Genomic DNA, 22,812 nt, shown 5'->3' with positions numbered 1-22,812 from the left:
AGCGTATCAGAGGGTTAAGCGATTTTTTTTTTCCTGTCCCTGTGTTGAATCTGGCTCTTGCTAGCAGAGATCACTGCTTAGCACAGAGACCTGCTAACAACAGTGGTCTTTGTGACTACCAACACCACAAAATGTCAGAAGGGTGTACTTAGATTAGTTATGTTGCTATAGCAATGTGGTACTTTGTTAGAAATTGCTGAGTGAGACACCTGGTGAGTGATGAGGGTGGCATAGAGAAGAGAATTTGGGAAATGAGCTTTTCTGTCTGCTAGCAAATGATGACATCCTGTTAGATGAAAAGGATGTGATAATTTGCTGATGTTACTCAAGTGCTTAGAAAGACGATGTGCGTTGCATAGAGCTTTGAGAAGTCTGCAAGAAGCAGGAAACGTAGAATTTAACTTACTGTGCCCACTGTCTTTAAATGGGATGGATATAAAATTCTGTGCAAATCATTCAGCCAATGTGCTGATAATTAGGTTCATTAATAGTACATACATTTGGTTTTTGACTTTTGCCATAATGTGAAGAGACAGCTTTGTTTACCAGGGAAAAGAGGGTGCTGTCATATTAACTAAATGTAATTTAACAGCTTTCATAATGCTTCTTCAGAGACAGACACTGCTGTGGCCTCTGCACACTTCTAAGGTGAGAACTGAGGTCATGTCATTTGGTCCTGTTCTTAAGTTAAGCTAATATAACACAAGAAACCCTTCTTCTACTGCAGTTTGATCGTAGACCCCAACAGCAAGTCAATGGATCGACTTGGTCCATTGGCTCAAGAGCATAACTTTAATTAAATGTCTAGGTACTGATTTACATCTAAGTTATAGTGTAATAACATGAATTTCAGAATATTAACATAATGAAAAAAGAATCTGAGAGGATATTTAGGCCAATAATACGTATTTGTTCAGCTTCCATCTTTCCTTTTGAAGAAATTCTGAAATAAAAAAGCCACGCAACATCAGGCTGTCTGCATGGAGGAGTTAGAGCAGTACAGATACAACAGTATCAACAGTGACAGGTTGTCACGTGCATGTGCTGTCAGGGCATCAGTGATGAGGCCATAATAAACACAGACACTGTGGAGGCTTTTTGGAGAGTTTCAGTTCGTTTTGGGAAATCCAGGTCTCACTTGACCTTTGTGGCGTTTTCTATGTTCTAGACATTTTATTACAAAGGTAATGCTGTTAGTTCACTGAAGGACCAGCCACCGGGGATACTAATGCTTGAAAATACCATGCTTGGACATAATAAGAATCTCAGTTTTTATCTATCCCATCTCTACCGTCTTCCGGAGAGGCAAAGTGCAGCGTTCAAAACCAAGACCTGACGTGCAAACATCTAAACTCAAATTGGAGTAACCTGAGTTATGGGGTGAGTTTCTATGGCAGGGGGAGTTGATATTAAAAAGTCAAATGGGAATAATTTGGGCTAAGTTGTAAAGTACATAGAGTACCTTCAAGACAGAGATGCCAGCTGAGCAGAGCATGCTGCAGTTTGCCGGAGGATGAAACACTACAGGGAGTGATTTGATTTACTTGCGTTATTAGGAGAATGCGATATTTGGGGTTGTGGGGAGCAAGAGACAGAGCATGGCCTCTGGGCTGAAATCCTCCTCAAGGCAACACAAAGCAAGTATTGATGCAGCCATCCATCACACACGTCCAAGTGCTTGGAAAAGCCTTGCAGGAGAGCAGCTGCCTCCCGGAGCTGTGCTCCGTGTGCAGGGCCTCGAGTGCCGAGATGCAAGAAACAGCCCCTGTGCCCTGCGGTTATTTGGGGCCCAGGGGACCAAGTGTTGCACAGTATCCAGAGCAAGGGGTGCCAAAAAGCTGGTAAACCTTCATGCAGGGAGTGGTCAGACCATCTTCCACCAGGGCTCTGACATCTGTGCCTTCTGAGGGCGATCTGAGCACCAGGCTTTGCCTGTAGAAGAAGGGCAGCCTGTGGGACCACAGTGAGACGGGAGCAGCACTGTGGCAGTGCCTCTAGTAACAACTGCTGTGCTTCCTTTCCATTCATTTTCATGAGCATTTGGGCAGGTCCCACAGCACTGAGGTAACCGCATTCAAAAGTCTTCAACCATGTTTGTTTTCTTGCTTATAAGATGCTCTTAGATGAGGAGAGCTCTCTACGTGAGTGCCAGTGACTTGCACAACCTGTGCATGCCAGTACAAGTCACACAGACTGAGCTCTTTGCAGGAGCTGGCCATTTAGTCTATCATTGAAATTTCTGATCAGAGTCCCAGTTTATTTGAATAAGAGTAGGGGAAGAAAAAAGAAAAAAGGGTTAAAAGGAGGGAAGCAGGGAAACCATATTTTTGTGTTTTTCAAATTTGGGTGGTTCTGTTTATTTTTAACCAGCCCTGTGAACAAGTATGCATATCTGATGAGTAGTGAAGTGGGCTATTTGGAATAAATATGTTGACTTTGCTAGAAATTGTGTGCATTTGTGCCAGTCATTTATGTTTCACTCTCAAAGGGAGAAGAGTTTCGTTTAAGAATAAAAACTTTGAGGATTAACTCCACTTTGGTTTTAGCTTTATCAAAGGCTTTGTTAGTATATTGAGGTTTGGGGTTTTTGAGGGTTTTGTTCTAGCCTGTATTTTTCATCTTCTATCTAAGAGGAAGCAAAAAAACCCCACTTTTCAAAATCCTTTGATCTGGTAACACAGGTCATTTTCATTTTATTTATGGCAGGCTGTTTTTTCAAATTCAAACCATAATGTGTGCTTGAGCTAGGAGGTGGAATGACTCTTTGGCAAGAGTAAGGATCAATAAATTGGTGTAGCTGCCATTATACTGGCGCTAATAAAATGAGGTACTCTGGGGGCTCCTGAAAACAAGTATATAAAATTAAGTTTGTATCAGTGAATCAGCCTAGAAGTCGCTTGCTTGTGGAGTGATGATGTGTAGCATACTTTAGGAGATAACGAGCAAATGAAGGGAAACCTGTTGCTTGTCTTGCTCATTTTTTAGATGGCTCTGGTTTGCAGACTTATTAAAAATGGTTGGGGTTTGCATAAGCGGCTCCTGAAGCTATTGTTTAAAAAAATAATGTCTCACACATTACTAATTTGATAAAAATGAGATGTAAATCAGCTCTTCTTCTAGGAAGACCTGTGTGTGGTAGTTGCACTATGACCATCCTTTGCTGTATATGAAAACCTGACCGGTTTTGGTCTGTCTTTGTTGCACAGCCTGCCTGATGGAAGCAACCTCCTCTTGCCTTGTGGTGTTAAACAAGTTAGGACAACAGTAAAATATTCTCCAAATAATTTCTCTGTTGTACAGCTCTGTAAATGTGTGTGTTTTCATAGGGGAGACTCTGCCCTTTGCAGTATCCACATATCTGTTCGACCAAGCACATTTTTATGAGAACTCTGTTAAAAAGGCCAGGGCAGGCAGTGTGCCTGTGTAAGCTGCTGCTCAGGATGGGGGACACTGGGAGATGGACAGAGGGGACGTGGTAGCACCGGCAGCACCAGGCAGGGCTGGGAGGAGGAGGATGAGGAGGGCCATGCATGCGGTTGTACTTATCTTAAATTCATAGCTGAGTCAAACCATTCCAGGTGTGCTGCTGGTTTTCCCTATCTTTCCTGTTACTACTGACTACCAAAATGCCCTATACATTCTGTGCCTCTCTTGGTGCTTTTATTTTTTGTGTAGCAAGTAGCACCCAGAGCCTGGCAGGCAAGATGGAGAGAAGAGGATGCAGGAGAAGGGGAAATGTTTGCTGCTGGTTTGCTGTGATCCCCACTGGGGAAGGAGCAGGGGTCACAAAGGGATTCATTTGGTCCGCAGCATTACTGGCCATGAGTTGTGTTGCTTTTGATCTTTTATATGCAGTAGCTTTTTTTTCCCCAATGGAGCAGTTGTCATGCAGTCCCCAGTTTACATGAACGCTAAACAGAATGACACAAAAATGAAGTGGCGTTGCTGTAACGAAGCCTATTAATAGCTTTGCAGAGAGGCACTGACGCATCTCGGATATAACACTTGGAATTAAAGCGGAGGAGAATTATCATCTTTGCAGACTAAGTTTTCCCAAAATGAGCAGTGAATTGAAGTGCTCAGTTAGAGATGCATTCAAAGGGCTGTGGTTTTTTTTTTCTCAATAAAATTTCTCAAAATCAGGCTTCCTTGAGATATCTTAACTTGGGCTGACGCAAACTGAGGCAAACATCTCTAATCACTATTGGAAATCTTGGCCAAACGACTGTGTCCAAAACACTGCCAAGCAGTATCATAGTATACCTTCTCTTTTCCTGGATAAATCTCTGTTTTAATTGACAACCATGGCTTCCAAGCAATGCACGATGCTGGTGAATGGTACCTTCAGCCTGTGCTGCTCTGAATCACCCCAGGAAGAGCTGCTGCCACCTGCCTTCCAGTGGGGAGCAAGGCGTCCTGAACCTCAGGTCCACATTTCCCTGATGAGAAGGGAGGGCTAAGGATCTTCATTTTGGGTTTTCCAGATGCCTGTCACAGAATAAAACAAGTCATGCCTTCATCTTTCAGGTGTTGATCTGGTACAAGTGTGATACCCCTAAGTTAAGCTTATTAAGATTAATTTGTTGATGATACTGTGCTGTAAAGGCTTGCAGATGCTTCATGACACAAATGTAATTGTTAAGAACGTTAGTTTAGGTCAACACTTAACCACCGTGCACAGAGCAAACTCTTGCTGTTCACCTTGATGTAGCCCTTGAGTCTGTACTTCCTTTATTGCAAATGTGCAATTCCCATGTTATCCTGTAATCCCCTTAATGGAATATATACAAATTCGGAATATATGCTTGTTGGCACTGTCTCTGTCATATCGACTGTGCTTAAACGCTGTATTTTGAAACAGTTACTTCAGAAATGGGAGCAGAGCCTGTTACTGATGAAGCACAGGATTTTTGCCTTAAGGTTGCATTAACGTGTTGAGTTTATTATAATTCCTCGATTACACACGTGGATAAAGGATGAGAGGAAAAACTGTTACTATTTTTGACCCAGGTTTCACAGCTGCAGTGTAAGATGCTGGATTCACGTGAGATTTTGAATTCATTTTAAACATAGCCATTTACCTTTTGAGACACAAAACTTGCCCAAGTGGTGATCTATGAGCTATCACAGAACATCACAATGTTTTTTACCTGTGGACTCCATCAGGTTTTTTGGTTCATTTGATAATGAATTAAACCAGCCGTGCATAGGAGTGGGGAATTCATGGCAAAGGCTCACTCAAGGCATAATGGACAGACTCAAAAACAGAGCATCCAGTTCTGGGCCCCTCAGTTCAAGAAGGACAGGGAACTGCTGGAGAGAGTCCAGCGTAGGGCTACAAAGATGATCAAGGGAGTGGAGCATCTCCCTTATGAGGAGCGGCTGAGGGAGCTGGGTCTCTTTAGTTTGCAGAAGAGGAGACTGAGGGGAGACCTCATTCATGTTTATGAATATATAAAGGGTGAGTGTCACAAGGATGGAGCCAGGCTCTTCTCGGTGACAAACAATGATAAGATAAGGGGTAACGGACACAAACTGGAACACAGGAGGTTCCACTTCAATTTGAGAAGAAACTTCTTCTCAGTGAGGGTAACAGAGCACTGGAACAGGCTGCCCAGAGAGGCTGTGGAGTCTCCTTCTCTGGAGACGTTCAAAACCCGCCTGGACGCCTTCCTGTGTAACCTCATCGAGGTGTTCCTGCTCCGGCAGGGGGATTGGACTGGATGGTCTTTTGAGGTCCCTTCCAATCCCTAACGTTCTGTGATTCTGTGAAACAGGTGTGCTCTTAGTCCTTCTGTCCTTTACAGCAGGATTTGCCTCTGTTTCTCTAGGGTTGCCTGGTCATCTCTCTTGAATTTTTTTAAAGCTGCCTCACTGGTACTAGTTTTATTTTAACACTTGTCAAAGATGAGTTATTTAGTTCCCTTCAGACAGTACAATGTAATTGGTCTCGTCTGTCAAGTGTTCTCAGTCAGGTAAGGTTTGGATATTTATTCTGAGAGGGTAGCACAGAAAATATGGTCTGGTCTCAAATTTTCATTATTTCTTACAGGACACAGATATATCAGTCAAGCTGCAGCTAAAATTGATTTGGATTTTGATTATGATGGACCTCTCATGAAGACAGAAGTTCCTGGACCACGATCTAGAGTAAGTTCCCAAAGTATAATGACTTGTATTTTTTTTCCTTCAGTTTGACTTCTAGAAAAGTTCTTTAGTTTAACTTCTTTCTCTGGTTTAACTTCCTAGAAAACAAACTTTATTCCAAACCTTAAGTCTGGTATGGATAAACGTCATTTCACAGCAGTCCAGGGCCACCTTTATCAAGACGCTGAGAATGAAAAGCTCATGAATGAAATGCCCCTCTCTGAGAGAGAGATCTGAGTCTCAGCTGCCAGCTTCCCATATGAAGTAATTGAAAGCAAAAGTCAGTTTGATGAAACAAATGTGGGACTTTTTTTTGTTGTTTTGATTTGTTGGGTTTTTTGGGTTTTCTGTGTGTTTGGTTTTTTTATGGAGCTATCTTTCTAGAACCAGTGTGCTGGTATCCCTTCTCTGTGTCTCCGATTCTCTTATTTTCTAATTTCTCTCTTGTTTCTCAGTTCAGTTGATCACTATAGAAGAGGCAACTTTCCCTTTTTTTGAGATTTACAGTTAAACTGTGTCTGCAGCCCATGCAGCTCTGCATGCTGCAGCGAATAGTTTTGACTGTCATGGTTGCAAGATGCACCAGGAAAGTTCACGTGGCAAGTAGAGTTGCTTGCTGAACACATAGGACTGCAATTTTTGCATATGATTTACATGATCATAACAAAAAACCCTATACTTTCTTCATTATTTGGTAATTGCATGCCTGAGACTGATATTTGTCTTTCTACAGGAATTAATGAAGCAGCTGAATGGAATTCAGGTAATCTGTCAAGTTTTCTGAGCTTGTAATTTCAGAACTTTTTTAAAAATCCTGGTTTGTGTGTATATTTCCATACCAAACACAAAGGTGAAGCAGACTATGGATTTACATGCTGGGTATATTATATATGGTATATATGTGCATTTGAATAAAACCTTTTTAGTATATTTTGAATACTGCAGGATTGTTTTGCTAGAATCACTGATTTTTCTTTAAACATCTTATGTGCCTTTTGAGTTGTTATGAAGTGGCAGGTGAAAACACAGATATATTTGAGCTTAAAACTATGAGCAACCTAAGGGCATATTGCCTTCCCAAGATCAGCAATTCCTCAAAGTCAGTGCTTAATTTCTGTAGAAGAAGTGCATGCTTGCCCTTTTAGCAGTCCTTTATAAAAATAGCTCTACAGTTAATTCCCATGCAATGAATATAACGTGTCTTGGTATCTTATCGTAAGATGGTTTTATCAGATTTTGCTGTATAACCGTTAGTTGCACCTTCCTACACACTGCCACATTTGAAATCATTAATTGTTTTTTCCTTTAAGAATGCAGAAGCTGTGCACTTTTTTTGCAACTATGAAGAGAGCCGAGGGAACTACCTGGTAGATGTAGATGGCAATCGCATGCTGGACCTCTACTCTCAGATTTCATCCATCCCAATAGGTAGGGGACAGTTGTACCAAATATTTTTGCTTTGTCCTCAAGCTGTTGTTTTCTTATCTCAGCTGCTACCAGCAAAGTTGGTTGATTAACTAAAAAAAAACAAAGCTGACATAATGTGTGCCTTGTTGCGATCAGGGTCCGCCTCACTGCTGTGTGCTTTGTACTGGTGTTTTTGAATAGCTGAGTAAACTGCAAACTCAATACTCAGAGCTCACTTAAAGTACATAGTGGTACCTGGAAGAAGCGCTGGTAGTAATCCTAATTGGAATATGCAAGTTCCACAAGATAGATTGTCTTTGCTTACTTGGATTCGTGTACTTTGTGATTCTGTAACAATATGTTACTCCTCTACCTATTAACAAACATAACATAAACATTTTAAGATTAAATTACGTGCTTTAGTTAACATTTCTATCTCAAAAGAACTGACAAAAGGAGTTGGCTGTGTGAACTTCAGTAGGATGTAAGAAGACCAAACTCTGAACTGTGAGTGGAAGCAGAGGTGACAGGTCAGTTGGGCTGAGGGACCAAACCGTGCACTCCTCCAGTGCTTGGGAAAGTCAGCTGGTGTTCTTGGTGAAGCATTTCAAGAAGGCAAAGAAGCAAGGCAGAGATGTAGGCCCCAACTGCAAAGAATATAGGTGTCAGTAGGGGTTCAGTTTGTTCCTTACTCCATTTGCTTAAAAATATGTTTCTGCAGGAGGAAAAAGAGCAGAAATGCTGGGGTAATTTAAAAGGTAGACGTTGTGCTAAGTATAGAAACCGTGATGTCTCAAAATCATCCCTACAGGCCTCCTTTATTGGGAAGCAGAATTTAATGATGTTCAGATCATTACCAAATTTTTGACATAGAATCATAGAATGGTTTAGGCTGGGAGGGACCTTCTGAGACCTTGTGACTGCAATGGGTTTTCAGTCATCCCAATCTTCTTTGCGGACAGTTAATATTTTTGCTCTTGTGTAGCCCTTCAGTAACTGTGTAATCATTGCAGAACACTTCAGTGTTTGTAGCTCATTTTCATCCACACACGTCCTAGATGTTTTTTATCTTTTAGAGGCTGCACCGAGGTAATCTTCTCACTGCTAATGTGAAAAGAGAAGTGAGACAGAGGGGCACAGTGCTTGTACGCCAATGCTCATCTCACAGAAATGGATTTTAGGTTTCTAGGAAAGGCAGTGCATTTAGTGTTCAAGACCTCCCATTCTTCACACAGGAAATACCGGTTTGGATAAACGAGTGCATGATCATATAGTCAAAGGAAAGACAGTGCATACTCCGTAAGAATGAAATTGAAGTTGTACAGACAATGCACTGAGACTTTCTGACCTTCTAGTCCTCGATGGTGCAAGCATACCTCTTTTAATATAATTTTTGTGTAGAAAATATTTAAGTATTGGAGGGAAATAGTTTCTTAATGGGGAGAAAGTCTTAAAAAATATGTTCAGTTATTTATCAAGAGCTGAACAACTTCAGTGCTTATGCATCCAAAGTGCCATGTAGCTTTTTCTGACCCATTTTAGAATAATGGTAACATAAAGGAGCTGGTGGCTGACCTTGAGGGGATTCTTCCCCATGTTTCTCCTGTTGTCTAAATGACAATTAACGTATACTGCAGCTGTCTGTTGACAGGGTCTGTGTTATGACCAGAGTCAGACTAAGATACTGACTGTTGGACAGCCACCTCTGTTTCATTTGGCCTTTCCCATTTCTTCTCTAGCCTCTTGTGCCCTTTGTGCCAAATGTTTGCTTCTCTTTGTAGGTTCTGTGACAGCATCCCCCTTCTGGGGTTTGCACATATCTGTGTCGCCTTTGTGGGAACCCCTCTGCCCTGTGTTCAGTTCTGGGCCCCTCACTATAAGAAGGATGTTGAGATTCTGGAGCATGTTCAGAGAAGAGCCACAAGGATGGTGAGGGGTCTGGAGAACAAGCCTTATGAGGAGCGGCTGAGGGAACTGGAATTGTTTAGCCTGGAGAAGAGAAGGCTGAGGGGAGACCTCATCACCACCTACAACTACCTAAAGGGAAGTTGTAGAGAGGTGGGTGCTGGTCTGTTCTCCCAGGTGATGGAGGATGGAACAAGGGGAAACGGCACCAAGCTGTGCCAAGGGAGGTTCAGGTCAGAGATAAGGAGGAAGTTCTTTACTGAGAGGGTTGTCAGAGGCTGGAACAGGCTGCCCAGGGAGGTGGTGGAGTCACCATCCCTGGATGTATTTAAAGAGCAGGTAGATGAGGTACTTAAGGATATGGTTTAGGGGGTAGACAGGAACGGTTGGACGTGATGATTTCAGAGGTCTTTTCCAACCGAGCGATTCTGTGATTATTTTGGCTCTAATAGCAACCATGAGATGAATTATTTCTGTTAGTAGCTTTCTGATGATGGAAAACACATGTAAAAGGAGGTTGACTGAATGGATGCCAGCAACAAATATTTAGCCAACTCTTCTTACTGGTCTTGGTTGGAAAAAGGAATGAGATTTTATGGTCTGTTCATTCAAACCAAGAGGTGAAGCTGCTTGACACATTCACTCTAACATCCTGTCGCATATTAAGGCATGAGATAGTGATGAGTTTCAGTGTTTGAAAGGAGTGGGAGATTAAATAAACAAATTTCATGTCTTTAAAATATTTTTTCAGGCTATTTAGCTAGTTGTGTCAATTTATTTTTCTTAAATCCTGTAACTTAAAATAGGATTTTGATAGTTCTCTTTTAGCTCAATTCCTTCCCTCCCAATGATAGCTAAACTTTTGTCAAAGCAAATATTCAAGAAATAATCTGGAGAGGGAAAGCTTCTTAAAATACATTGAGGATGCTGACAAGTAGAAAGGGAGATTCTCAGGAATGCAGTATGCAGTCTTCAGCTCCTGAGAATAAAATAATGTAACTTATAAGTGGATTTAGTATTGGAGAAAAGATTCTTTATGCTACTTTATGCTTGATGTTGAGACTTGCAGCCTCTGCTTGCAGCATAAGTGCAGCATAGGCAGCAAAATTGCAATTCCTGCTATTGTTTGATTCAGCTGCGAATCAGAGAGGGGCTGAATTTGTACTGTGTGCAGTCATTACCAGACAGCTCCTCCCAAGCCACAGAAGTGAGAGTGCAGCTCTTAGCTTGTAATGCTATTTTCAGTGAGAGTTTCAGAAGCATATGAATATATTACCTGCAAGATACTTTACATAACCCTTAAATATTTAAATTGAACCTGCAATCAATTCCAGTTGGTCTAAAAGATATCTTAGTTTCTTGGAACCATCTGTACTAATGCCCAATTTGGTTAAAATTGTCTAAAACCCAGATTGTTCCCATCTGTAGCACCATTAGATGTGCTCATAATGTCCTATGTGACCATAACTGAACTGAGATCTCTTAACTCTCTTGAGGTACAGATACTGCTCATGGGCTGCAGTTCACTTTCTCTGGTCCATTGTAACTGGTTTCGGAGATGTGAGACTCCAGTGGCTACAACTGATCCTCAGCTAAGCCATCCGGTTCCTCCTCCATGTGCGGCAGTGACTTCTTGAGGATAAGCTGGGGTTTTTGTCCTGGAGGACATGTTCCTCGGTCACGAGGGAACTGTTGTAGTCCAGTGCTTCGTACAGCTTCTCAGATAATGGCTCTGTGATGTGTAGCAACAAGAAGGAAATGGAAATTTAATACTTACAGACAGACCTAAATCTAACTGAACACACAGCATCAATTTATATCTTTAATTTGTACTGAATGACAAGACTGACTGTCTGAGGCTGCAAAGGCTGCTCATAACGTCCCTCTTGGTAACAGAGTTAGGTTCTAGACTGCGACACCAACACAAGATCACAAGGTGCTTGCTAGTCATCTGTGCTTATCTCTCTGCAAGTAAATCCAATAAAACCTTTTATGAATCTGTCAGAACTCCCCAAGATTTAATAATGATCTGCTACACTAGAATATATTTATCAGCCGAGGTTGAGAGCTAATAAGTGCCTGTGTGGAGAGATAAGAATTAAAGTATTAAAAAAACCTGTAGGCAGAGATGCTTTGGGCTGTTTCTTGTTGAAAAACAAAAATTAAACCAGTTTTTTACCACATGGTTTTTGGGACATTGTGGCACAACATACTCCTTTAAACCTGTATCTAATCTGTCTATTAGAGTTAGAAACCCCATGGAACCAGATGGAAGAGGGGAGTCTGTCGATGTGTTTACTAGCGAGCATCCTGGAATAGCAACTGGAACAATCTGTTCTTCGGTGCTGAGAAGGTCTGGTTTTGTTTGGGGAGATGTGGAGAGGTGTAACTTGATGTTATTGACAGCAGCCTGCTGCTCACTTCTAATGGATTTTTTTGGGCCTTCTGTATCTCATCATTTTAGCAGCCTCCAGTTTTTTTCCTTTTGCAGACAAAGGACATTCGTGAGCCCGGAGGACATGTACTTTCTGTCGCATTGATCTCTGCACAGCAAGAGTGATGGAGCAGGTGCCCTTCTCTGAAGAGCCAGCTCTGTCATTTCTTATAGGAATGTATTTGAGCGTTGATTCATGAAGCTGCAAACCCTTGCATTGGTCATGGCAATGGAACAAGTTACTGTCTGTTTGCCATCTCAGCCTCGAGCTTTTTTACTTTGTCTGCCATTGTTATATGGTAGTTATTTAACTGTTTAGTTCTTCCTGGTGTTAGTTTTGTGACTAAGAACCCACATACCAGTTCAGCATCTTTCAGGAAGAGTTGGGCTTTAAGGATTCTAATGCTAATTTCAAGATAAGTCTTACTGGGGCCTGTTTGAGGATGCACCAGCAGAAAAGGGAGTGTTGGGAGGAAGACACAGCCACTTCAGCCACAGACTGAAGTGAAGAGAATGGGAGAGACAGCTTGTGTGGGTGGGAACAGAAAAGTTAGGGGCAGTAGAAGCCTTGAATTTGTGTTGCATAAGAGAAGATGCAAAGATCTAAGAACGCATCTTAACACCGGCAACAGAAGCAGTAGCAGAGTTAATGGTTAAGCTTCCTAAGCAATGGTAGCTACTTATAAAAAACTTCTGTAAGGTTTAGTTGGAAGATTTCTGACACTATATATATATACTTTGAAAGGTGCTCTAAGCAGTAGCCACAGCTACAGCTGTCAGTGACACAGCTTTGAGCTGTGTCATTCTTTCTCGCCTAAAAACAATTCTTCCCATGACAGCAGATGCAATGCAGTTCTAGTTGTCCGTGTCCCTAATAATTCCTTGTATTATCTTCATATTAATGTTAGCGGATTCTTTGCAGCATGACTTGCAGTTAAAACAGTCTGGATAGTTCCTTGTTTTGAACTAAAATATTCAAAACTGAAATTATAATTGATTTGTTAATGCAGTAGCCTAATGCTCCATTGCTCAGACAGGATAATCAGGGCTATTGTTATTCAACTGCAGTGAGGAGTTCGGAGGCATGATAAGCTTTGGTAATAAAATTAGAGCGGTCTATCTTCTTGAGCAGTAGGGAAGATGAGGTTTCCAACTGTTTCTACAAGGGAATATAAAAGATGATGTTAATCTCTGCCTTTGGCATTTCATACAATAAAAATCAGGCTTAAAATGAATCTGGTGAAGATTTTTCCTTTTTTTACATTCAATATATTGGTTTACCTGTAAGCAAGCAAGTTACCCCATAGAACATCAATGGGTGTAAATTAAGTACCTTTATTGTTTTAAACCTGGAGCATCTGTAGTATCTTGACATTTCTGGGTAAAAAGTACAAATTGTTGCATCTTTTTCCAACTACAAGTTTGTCAAAGTAAGGAAAATAGGGAAAAAAGCTGTGATCATAAGAGAAAGCGAGCAGCACAGAATCTTCTATAATGAGACAGCAATTTATCAAACAGGTTTTTTTATGGTGATGCACAGCTGAGGTGTGTAAATCTATGGCTGAAAAGGAAAGACTTTCAGACAAGCATCTTGGAATAACTCATGGCTTGTGGCGGGTTAGAGAGCTGGGTGCATATTAGGCCGCGAGTTTCAAGTGTATGCAGGCACCCTCTTCCTCTGGTAGGTTTGTTGATGGTCATGCATGAACATCTGCAGCGTGCAGGGGCAGAAAGTGCATCTTCATACATGCAAATAAATGCAAATATGTGTATATAAGCAAAAACCTAGATGATGTGGGGGCTAGTACGTGCACGATTCAGAACCACTTTGGCAGTGTGTTGCGCGGCCAGAGTGTTCAGATAGCACTGGAGAGGACGGTGGTGGTGAACGCTGTCCCACTGCGACAAATGTCAAGGAGCACTGTAAAGCCACTGGCAGAATTTTGCTGGGTCTCAGGGCTTATCCCTGCTGGGTCTGCCACGATGAGCTCACTGCACGCAGCAGCGATGAAAATCGGCTCAGATCAGCGCTGCTGTGCTGGGAAGGGTACCCTGCGCCATCCGGCTGTATCTGCTGAGGGACAAAAAGCCCTTGCTGATATTTTGTGACTATATGATAATGCACTGAAATTACCGTTGCTAAATGAGCTTTCTTTGGGAAGTGGATAAATATGTGGACTTTTGCTTGACTATTTCTTATGACCAGCTGCCAAAGACTGGGGAACTGCATGGAAGAAAAGGGGGGGAATGTATGTTTCTAAGTTGATTTTATAATGAGGAAATATCCAATCAGTTAAAAAGCACAGTGGGGAAAAGCAGTTCTGTTATTGTGCTAGGAATAACCACTCTGATAATTCAAGGAGGGCAGAAATTGCTATGAGGCTATAGAAGTGTAGTACCAGCTGCTGTAAATGGACACGGCTGCATGGGGAGCTGCGGTCTGGTTCAGAGCATCAGGAGTCGTTTCTGAAATGCCTGCAGGGTGGTCAGTGCCCAGCGATGGGAGTGGAGCAGAGCAGGGTTACGGCGAGCAGCCTGCTTCGAGCAGGAGAAACTGGAGACGCTTCTGCACCACGGCTAAATGGTGACCACCAGAAACAACAGTGGGTGGGCTGCACTGGCAGAAAGGGTTTTCTGCTCTCAGTTAAGGAAGAGGAGAGGTTCTCACAATGAGCTGTAGAGAAACCAAATACACTTGGGAAACCTAGAACGAAGAGCAAGCAGACATTTAGTAACATCAGTCCTGCAGTACTTGGTAGCAGCTGTGATGTTTCAATCAGGCCCTATCAGGCAAAAGATCCGTTCATGTTCATGTTGTTTTGTTTCGTGTTCAATTTTTACCTATTTCAGTACTGGTGATTTGCTATTACCTGACACCAGATTTGTTCTAAAGTTCCAGATAATAATATCTTGTAAAAGGAGACATTTGTCCTACTTTGAAAGAAGTTCTATTAGAAATAGTTAGAACATACACAGGTTACACAAAACAGCATCAGAATAAGGTTATTGTTTATGTTACTCTTTGTGCTGGTTTATTGAAATCAGGTAGAATGTTTTCTTTCTCTGTTCTTTTTAATTAGGTTACAGCCATCCCTCTCTGATAAAGCTTCTACAGCAACCACAGAACTTGGTAAGTGAATTAAAACATTAGGTACTTGAAAGAGTCCTCTCCCTCCTTGTGGCAGGCTTTCTAATTTTTTCTTAAACTGATAATGAATGCTTAAGGACTCAATTTAAAGTATGGTAGGATCTGCTTGCTTTATTTCTCACTAGATGAAAAGAGCTTGGTAGTGTTTAAGAAGACATCAAAACCTCTGCAGAGCTTTACAAGAAGTAAACATTTAGGTGATGCAAGCACTTGATATCTTCTCAGGCAGTTTTAAATCATAGTTCAAGCACAGGGTTTCTAATTAATCATTTTAGCAATGTTCTTGAGTGAAGATTATTGAGCCTAAAAGCAAGCACAAGTCCTTGAGAGAGAACGTAGTATTTTGAATATGAAAATAGCGCCCTAAACCTGGAATGCTGTGGGTGGGGGGTTTTTTGTGGGGTGGCAGTAGTGACTGGTTCCCATCTCCTAAGTACTAAGTTGATTAAACCACTGATGAGTCTTTGAAAAATTAAAATCACTAGACTTGAGCAACAGGATTAATTTCAAAACAGAGTAACTGCTGCTTTAATAAAGTATCTTCTTCTTTTCACTAACAGTATGCTGAACGTGATTGGAAATAACCTGGATTAAATTATGGAAATTGTTGAAATGATGTTGCAGTCTATTTCAAACTTCATTTTTTCACTGCTTGGACATAAGATTTGGATTCTATAATGATTTTGTGCAGGTTTTTAAATAGTAACTTTTTTAGCACAATAGCCTATGCCTGTAGCACATGGACAAACTGAGCTCCCCGGCTTTCAACTGCACACCAGTAGATCCTTGCTGGCTGCGCTGTCTGTAGGGACTCGAGCCGCTGTTTCTGCACACCGGGAGTGGGTGTCCCTGCTGCCAGCACGGGCATACCTCAGGTGTGGGCCAGTGCCTTCTCATGCCTGCATGTCCCTTCCAAAGGAGCCTGCTGGCTCACTCCAGCAGAGTGTAAATCCTGAAGCAGCACAGCAAAGAGTGCAGACCTTTGAGTTCCCTGAGCTTATTTGCTTTGTGGAGTTCTCATTTCTTCAGGATGAGAAATTCTGCCTTCCTCAGAACTAAAATGCTTCAAGTTTTTCAAAAAACCTCAGGGTTAGAAATGCTGGAGCTACCAAAGGTAGGTCCAAATATTACGGAAGCACTAGTATTTCTAAATACTTACGTTAACATGTCAAACTTATTTCTGTGGAGATAACAATACCTTCATTACAATGCAGCAGTAGGCAAAGTCAGCTTAAAAAAAAAACAACACCAAAACCCACAAAAAATAAAACGAAAGCAGAAAACCTATTGTCTGGTGGCAGTTGCTGACTTGTCTGCTGGAACAGGGACGTTAAGGGGCTGCCGGTGAGAAGCCTGCAGTAAAAGGCACTGCCTCCAAAGTCCAAACTGAACGGTGCAACCAGGACCCCTCTCTCCCATGTGTGAGCATCAGGGACGTTATTGGTACTAGTCACAATTCCTGAAACCCGTGGTGACTGAGTGGGGAGGGAGGCAGTGAGGCTGTGAGCCTGCGGGCCTGGGCACAGCGTGGGCAGGCTGTCGGCTTTGCAGGGCCCAGGGCCTGTGCAGGCCTCGCTGCAGGCAGGGCAGTGTGCTGGGCTCTGACTGCAGACCAAGCGACAGCTTTATTGTAGAAGTACTCTTTTTGAGTAATACACACTGAGGTAGGGCCCTTGTTTAATGTTAACGATGAGTAGGTGTTTTCTTGCAGGGACTTTTTGTTTGGTTTGCTCTTAATGCTCCATGGACCCTCTTTATAGCCAGCTATAAAGACCTGCAGAACAGGAACACAGCTTGATGTCAATGTTCTGTTTTCCTTAGTGCTGAGCATCTCTTTAAAAACGAAAGAAAAATATATTTTTCCACTTGATGGTGTATGTTGTCAATTGACTGTGACAGCCCATAATCAAATCCAGGACAAATGTGTGGTCTTGTACCTCTAACTTTATACGAACATTTACTTCTAAACTGAGATAAAATGTCGAGTAAGATTTCTCATGGGCACTAAATCAAAACTTTGTGTTAATCTGTCAGTACAGTCCTTGCGTAGGATTTTGTTCTAAGCTTGAGTGTGTTGAAAACATAGTTTTGGAAGTAACACACTTGTACAAATTAGAGTCCTAGCTCATATTCCTATATCTTGTGTGATATTGGGTTTTTCGAAGAATTCTGATGAAGTGTTCTTACAGGTACAGTGTGACTGCTCACACCTCTTGCTATGGTCCACACATCTGAAAAAATAAGTGCTTGTATTGAGGGCAAAGATTGAAGCTTGGCCTTTAATTTCAACAACTACAACAAAAACAGCAAACAGAAAAAAGGGCAAATAATGCAGCTTTGCTGTTGGCAGATTTATTAAGGTTGTCCTTTTCTGAGAAAATTTAATTTAAAATAAAAATTAGCACATTATGAATCAAATAGGATTACCTACAATTATGAAGAGCAATGATGAATCAACTTTAATCCATTACACTTAATTTAAATTAATTGCATAAACATGACACATTCATCTCCATTAGCGGACTGGGCTCTGAGTCTGAGAGGGCGTTTCCAGAGCTGCTCTTTAAAAAAGAGCTGCTCTTTAAAAAAACCTGTGTGGGCAGCAGGCTCGGCTTTCCCACCAGCTGCTGTTCACTGACACCAAAACTGCCTCTCTCAAAGGTGTGAATCCTGATGTGGCCATCTCCTAGGACCAATGGGAGACTTCAAGTTGGAAGGGACCTCAGGTGGTCTCTTGCCCAACCTCCTGCTCAAAGGGGTGGCTGTGAGGTCTGACCAGGTTGCTCAGGGTCTTGAAAACCTCCAAGGAGGGAGACTGCACAACCTTTGGCCAGCTTGTTCCACTGCTTCACTGTCCTCTTGGTTAAAAAAGCTTTTCCTTATATCCAGATCACTGCATCTCATGTTTTTATTTATAGTTGCTTAGTTATTCTGAGAAGGGTGTATATGCAAACCAGAGGCCCTAGAACAGGAAATATTTACCTGCAAACCAGCAAGTTTCCTGAGAACAGTGCAGGGTTGAAAAGGAATTTCACCAGCCTGTCTGGATATATCATAGAATATATTGGGTTGGAAGGGACCTTTAAAGATCATCTACCCTGCAGTGAGCAGGTGCAACGTTACCAGATGAGGTTCCTCACAGCCCCATCAAGCCTGACCTTTAATATCTCCAGGCCTCCACCACCTCTCTGGGCAACCTGTGCCAGTGATCTACCACCCTCATGCTGAAGAACTTTTTCCTAATATCCAACCTAAATCTACCCTTTTCTACTTTAAAACCATTACCTCTTGTCCTATTGCTACCTGCCTTAGTGAACAGCTCTTCCCCAGATTTCTTATAGGCACCTTTCAGGTATTGGAAGGTTGCTATGAGGTCACCCCCGGAGCCTTTTCTCCAGGCTGAACAACCCCCAGCTCCCTCATCCTATCTTCGTAGGAGAGATGCTCCAGCCCTTGGATCATCTTTGTGGCCTCCTCTGGACTTGCTCTAACCCTTTAGTGTCCTTTTTGTGTTGGGGACTCCAGCACTGGATGCAGTACTCCAGGTGAGGTCTCACCAGAGCAGAGCAGAGGGGCAGAATCACCTCCCTGGCCCTGCTGGACACACTTCTTGTGATGCAGCCCAGGATGTGGTTGGCCTTCTGGGCTGCAGATGCACACTGGCTCATGTCAAGCTTCTCATCCACCAGTACCCCCAAGTCCTTTTCCTCAGGGCTGCTTTCCAGCCCATCATCTCCTAGCCTGTACTGCTAATGAGGATTGCCCCTACCCAGGTGCAGGACCCTGCACTTGGCCTTGTTGAACCTCATGAGGTTCACTTAGGCCTACTTCTCCAGCTTGTCCAGGTCCTTCTGGATGGCATCCCATCCTTCTGGCACATTAACCTCACCACCCAGCTTGGTATTGTCAGTGAACTTGCTGAGGGTGCACTCAATCCCGCTGTCAGTATCATTAATGAAAATATTAAACAGCACTGGTCCCAGTACAGACCTTTGAGGGACATCATAGACCATTCTGGAGCTTGATTTAAATGCATGTTGCTGAGTAGCGAGGTGATAACGTGCAGGGTAACTTCTCACTGATCTCCCTGCACTGCCCATTACTGTACACACCGGAGGAGTCGAGAGTGGTCGAATCAGAATGCCCGTGCACAAGTGTTTTGTCAGGAATCTATTTTATTGTAGTGTTGTGTTGCTGATCCTTGCATCTGTTACCTCTCTCTCAGATGTAGCCCCTATCCTTTAAGTTTACCTTTGTCTTTTTCCCCCAAATCCCACTCTAACAGTATCTGGATGGTATTTGTAACCACAGCATTCTGAAATGGTCTGGGTTTGAAGCTCAGTAAGAAAGAATATGCTGCTATCCCAATGAGATCTAGGTTTAACTACTCAAACTGAAGGCAAGTAATTAAGATTTTAAAGTGTATTTCTTGTGTATAAAGAAAATTGAGGTTGAGCAATGGAAATGGCAATAGTGCAGAGGAAATGTCAGTATCAGTTAGCATGCACCTTTTCTCAGGTGTCCTACAAGAATAAACTATTAAGGATTAGGCTGAAAACCATATTCTAAGACACAAATATTATTCCTTGGATTTAAAACTCCTTGTGCCATGACCACAAATTTCTGGTTGGTATTTGTGATTAGAATAAAATGTAACTGCCTTGATATCGACATGATATTTTTCATGTGATAGTAAGACCTAACAATCTCTCTTTTGTCTTTGTAGAGCACTTTTATCAACAGACCTGCCCTAGGGATTTTACCTCCAGAGAATTTTGCAGATAGACTGAAGGAATCTTTGCTATCAGTAAGTTTGAGAGAGAAGCGATGTGCTACCATGTTCTGTGTTTAGGGACATGGGCACAGCAAGGGATGTTGAGTTGTTAACAGGGAACATTACAGACGAGCTGTTTGTCCACCTGCCTTCCCTCTTCCAGTAATGAGATCAAACCTTTTTCCCCAGCTTGGGAGCTGAATGACAGAGGGTGACGTGTGCTCTGCACAGGTACTGCCTCTTTCCTTCTGGGCTCAATAACCGATGAGAAAACACACTTTCACTAACTTCTGTTCACTGTGCTTTCATAAGGGGCAGTGGAATAAGGGGCTTCTGTTTGTCTTGATTTAAATTTGAAGATCCTTGGGGCTGAAACTGATTGAGTCGAGCCCTCTCAGCTGCAGCTGAAATTGGCTTTCTGCATCCTAGGCACAGTTGGTCTCCCATAACTCTGAAGCTCATGATGTTAAGGACTGATCAGTATTATCATCACTTCGCATTATACACATGCCTAATTATTTTGGAGTAATTTTCTGTCTTCATTGACAGGTGGCTCCTAAGGGCCTGCCACAGGTGATGACCATGTCTTGTGGATCCTGCTCTAATGAAAATGCCTTTAAAGCAATATTTATGTGGTACAGAGTGAGTAACGTATTAAGATATTTTTGTAGATCTAGCTGTAGAAATGAGTACTTATTCATCATCAGAACTGTAACTGCTTAAAAAAAAGTCGTATTCTTGATGTTACTTATATTCAACCTAGTATAAAGTCTTTATTAAGAAGTCTTCGTCTAAGCTTTCGCTTTATATTGACAACTTGTGAAATTATAAAGAAAAGGAATGCAAATTGCAGTCAGTATGGAAGAGCCACAGTCAAGGTCTTCATTGGCTCCGATTTGGAATTACCAGCATCACTAATTTGTGATTTAGCCATACGTGCATTGGTTACAGCTACAGGAAAACTATCTGTTGGGTTGGTTTGGGTTTGTTTTTATTTTGCAGAGCAAGGAGAGGGGCCATAGTAATGTCACAAAGGAGGAACTGGAATCCTGCATGATTAACCAGGTAACGTTTGTTCTTTACCACACCTACAGATCTACCATTGGCTTGGGTTTATAAGGGAAGATTAGGAGGAAAAATTAGCTTTACTGTCTCTGAAGTGGAATCTCAGGTCTGTACATTTAGGAAATGGTGAAATACAAACTGTTCCAAACAAATATCAAGACCTGCTGCTTGTATTCTTTTGCATCCTTCCCAGCTGTGAATCTTGGGAAGATCTCCCTTTTTTTCCTGACATCTCATTTGATAGAGGGGCCCATGTGATGAATGGGTACATGGAAAAGTTTGCAAATAATAACAACAGACCTTCTAATTATTTTTTTTTCCAAGAAGTTGTGATTTAGTCTGAAAACAGATCAAGGGGTTGGTTAAAATTTGACTGACAAAATGTTAACAGCAGGCAGGATGAGGAAATTGAGATGCAGCTGCTAAACCTCTGAAGTCCCATTCACCTTCAACCACAGCGGTCTTGCTCTTGCCAGCCACAAATCTTAACATGCAGCAGTAGAAGAAAACAGAGCATTTAGTGTCTTTTTTGAGATAAATGTGTTAGAAATTAGTAACCCCTTGGTGCCAGCCTAATCTTTGGCACTTCCGGAGTGAGGAGCATTCAGTTCATTCACATGGGATTAGGGAACTTATTTGGCTTTAAAAATAAGAGGTTTCTTACAGGTTTGGGGTTTTTTATTCTGTTATGTTTGTCTTCAGAATTATAGTTTGAGTTCTGTGATGTAGCTGACAGCATGGTCAGACAGATGGCAGTGCCAACACAAATAAGAGGATGGCACATCATGACCTGAAGGAGCAGGAACTTTACAGGATAACCAAGGACTTGAAAAACTGATGATCACTTTTTGTCCACGTTTAGCTATCTAAACATTAGGATTCCTCTGAGCTAATTATTGGAGTTCTCTTCATAGCTGTGAGAGGGGATGGATTCAAGAGGTCAACTCCATCCCCCTTTTGGGGGAGATCCTCCAGAATCCAGTTACAAATATTGTAGCCTTGACCCTGTAGCTGAGTGTGGGGTGCAGACTAAAGGTGTAAATGGAGTGTGTAAGTGGTGACAGGCCTCTCATTTGCAGGATGAGAGAGGCATAAAGAAAGAGAATCTGTATTTTTAGAGGGGGCAGGGTTGTTAGCCTAGTCCTTTTATTAAACTCCATAGTTAGTTTGCATGTCTTTTGTCATGATTCACTGAGAAGGAAACTTCAGGAATGTGCAGGGCATCTGGGATGGGGCAGCCCTGGCCTCTCCTCGCAGAGCCCACCTGGGCACAGCCACCCCCTACACGTGTGCTTGTAGTTTTGTCCAGAAAGGGGCTGGCGGTACTGAGTGTTCAGCCTTTGTGTGAGCTCACGTGTGAAGTGATATTATGATACAGTATAAATGGCCAAGTTTTCGTTAGTATTAATGATGCCTTCTAGGAGGTCAGGCAGTTTTTAGGGGACGACAGATGTATTTGTTTAAATGGGTAAAGATAACAATTTGCGGTGCCTGGTGGCTGAAGAGGAAGCCTGTCAGCGAGCTGTGAGAGGCAGCAGCTGGGATCCAGCTGTCTCGCGGTGCTCTGGCCATGGGTGTGGGTCTGGGTTGTGTCTGGGTGCCCGCAGCCACATGTGCACCAGGGTGTCCTGCCAGCAGCACCGCACGCTGACCTGACCGCCTGTCTGCTCTGCTTGCAGCCCCCCGGCTGCCCCGACTACGCCATGCTCTCCTTCATGGGCGGCTTCCACGGACGGACCATGGGTAAGCATCTGCCGGCAACACCTCCCCTCCGTTTGCCTCCCCTCAGCCGCTGCAGTAAGCACTCATCTCGCTGTAGTTTCTGAAAAGTGTTTTCCTTAGACAAACAGCAGCGGTGGAGCAGCTGTAGGTTTACCGAAGGTTTGCCTTGGAAGCCCCAGCAGTACTGAAGCAGAATATTTGAGTGACAGC

At 42.5% G+C, this 22,812-nt stretch overlaps 1 protein-coding gene across 1 annotated transcript in view; it reads left to right on the top strand.

Annotated features, from left to right (window-relative positions):
* ABAT (4-aminobutyrate aminotransferase) overlaps positions 1-22,812 on the top strand; it is a 35,567-nt gene that overhangs the window by 5,210 nt on the left and 7,545 nt on the right. Inside the window, exons 2-9 of the mRNA XM_010189528.1 lie at positions 6,053-6,150; positions 6,881-6,910; positions 7,458-7,575; positions 14,974-15,023; positions 19,768-19,848; positions 20,365-20,457; positions 20,818-20,880; positions 22,560-22,623. Of these exons, the coding sequence (XP_010187830.1) occupies positions 6,053-6,150; positions 6,881-6,910; positions 7,458-7,575; positions 14,974-15,023; positions 19,768-19,848; positions 20,365-20,457; positions 20,818-20,880; positions 22,560-22,623 (597 nt within the window). The remainder of the gene's footprint in view (positions 1-6,052; positions 6,151-6,880; positions 6,911-7,457; positions 7,576-14,973; positions 15,024-19,767; positions 19,849-20,364; positions 20,458-20,817; positions 20,881-22,559; positions 22,624-22,812) is intronic.

Source organism: Mesitornis unicolor, unplaced genomic scaffold (assembly GCF_000695765.1).
Source record: "Mesitornis unicolor isolate BGI_N332 unplaced genomic scaffold, ASM69576v1 scaffold7188, whole genome shotgun sequence".
In the NCBI taxonomy this organism is placed as follows: Eukaryota; Metazoa; Chordata; class Aves; order Mesitornithiformes; family Mesitornithidae; genus Mesitornis; species Mesitornis unicolor.
This window is presented reverse-complemented; position numbering and strand designations above follow the sequence as displayed.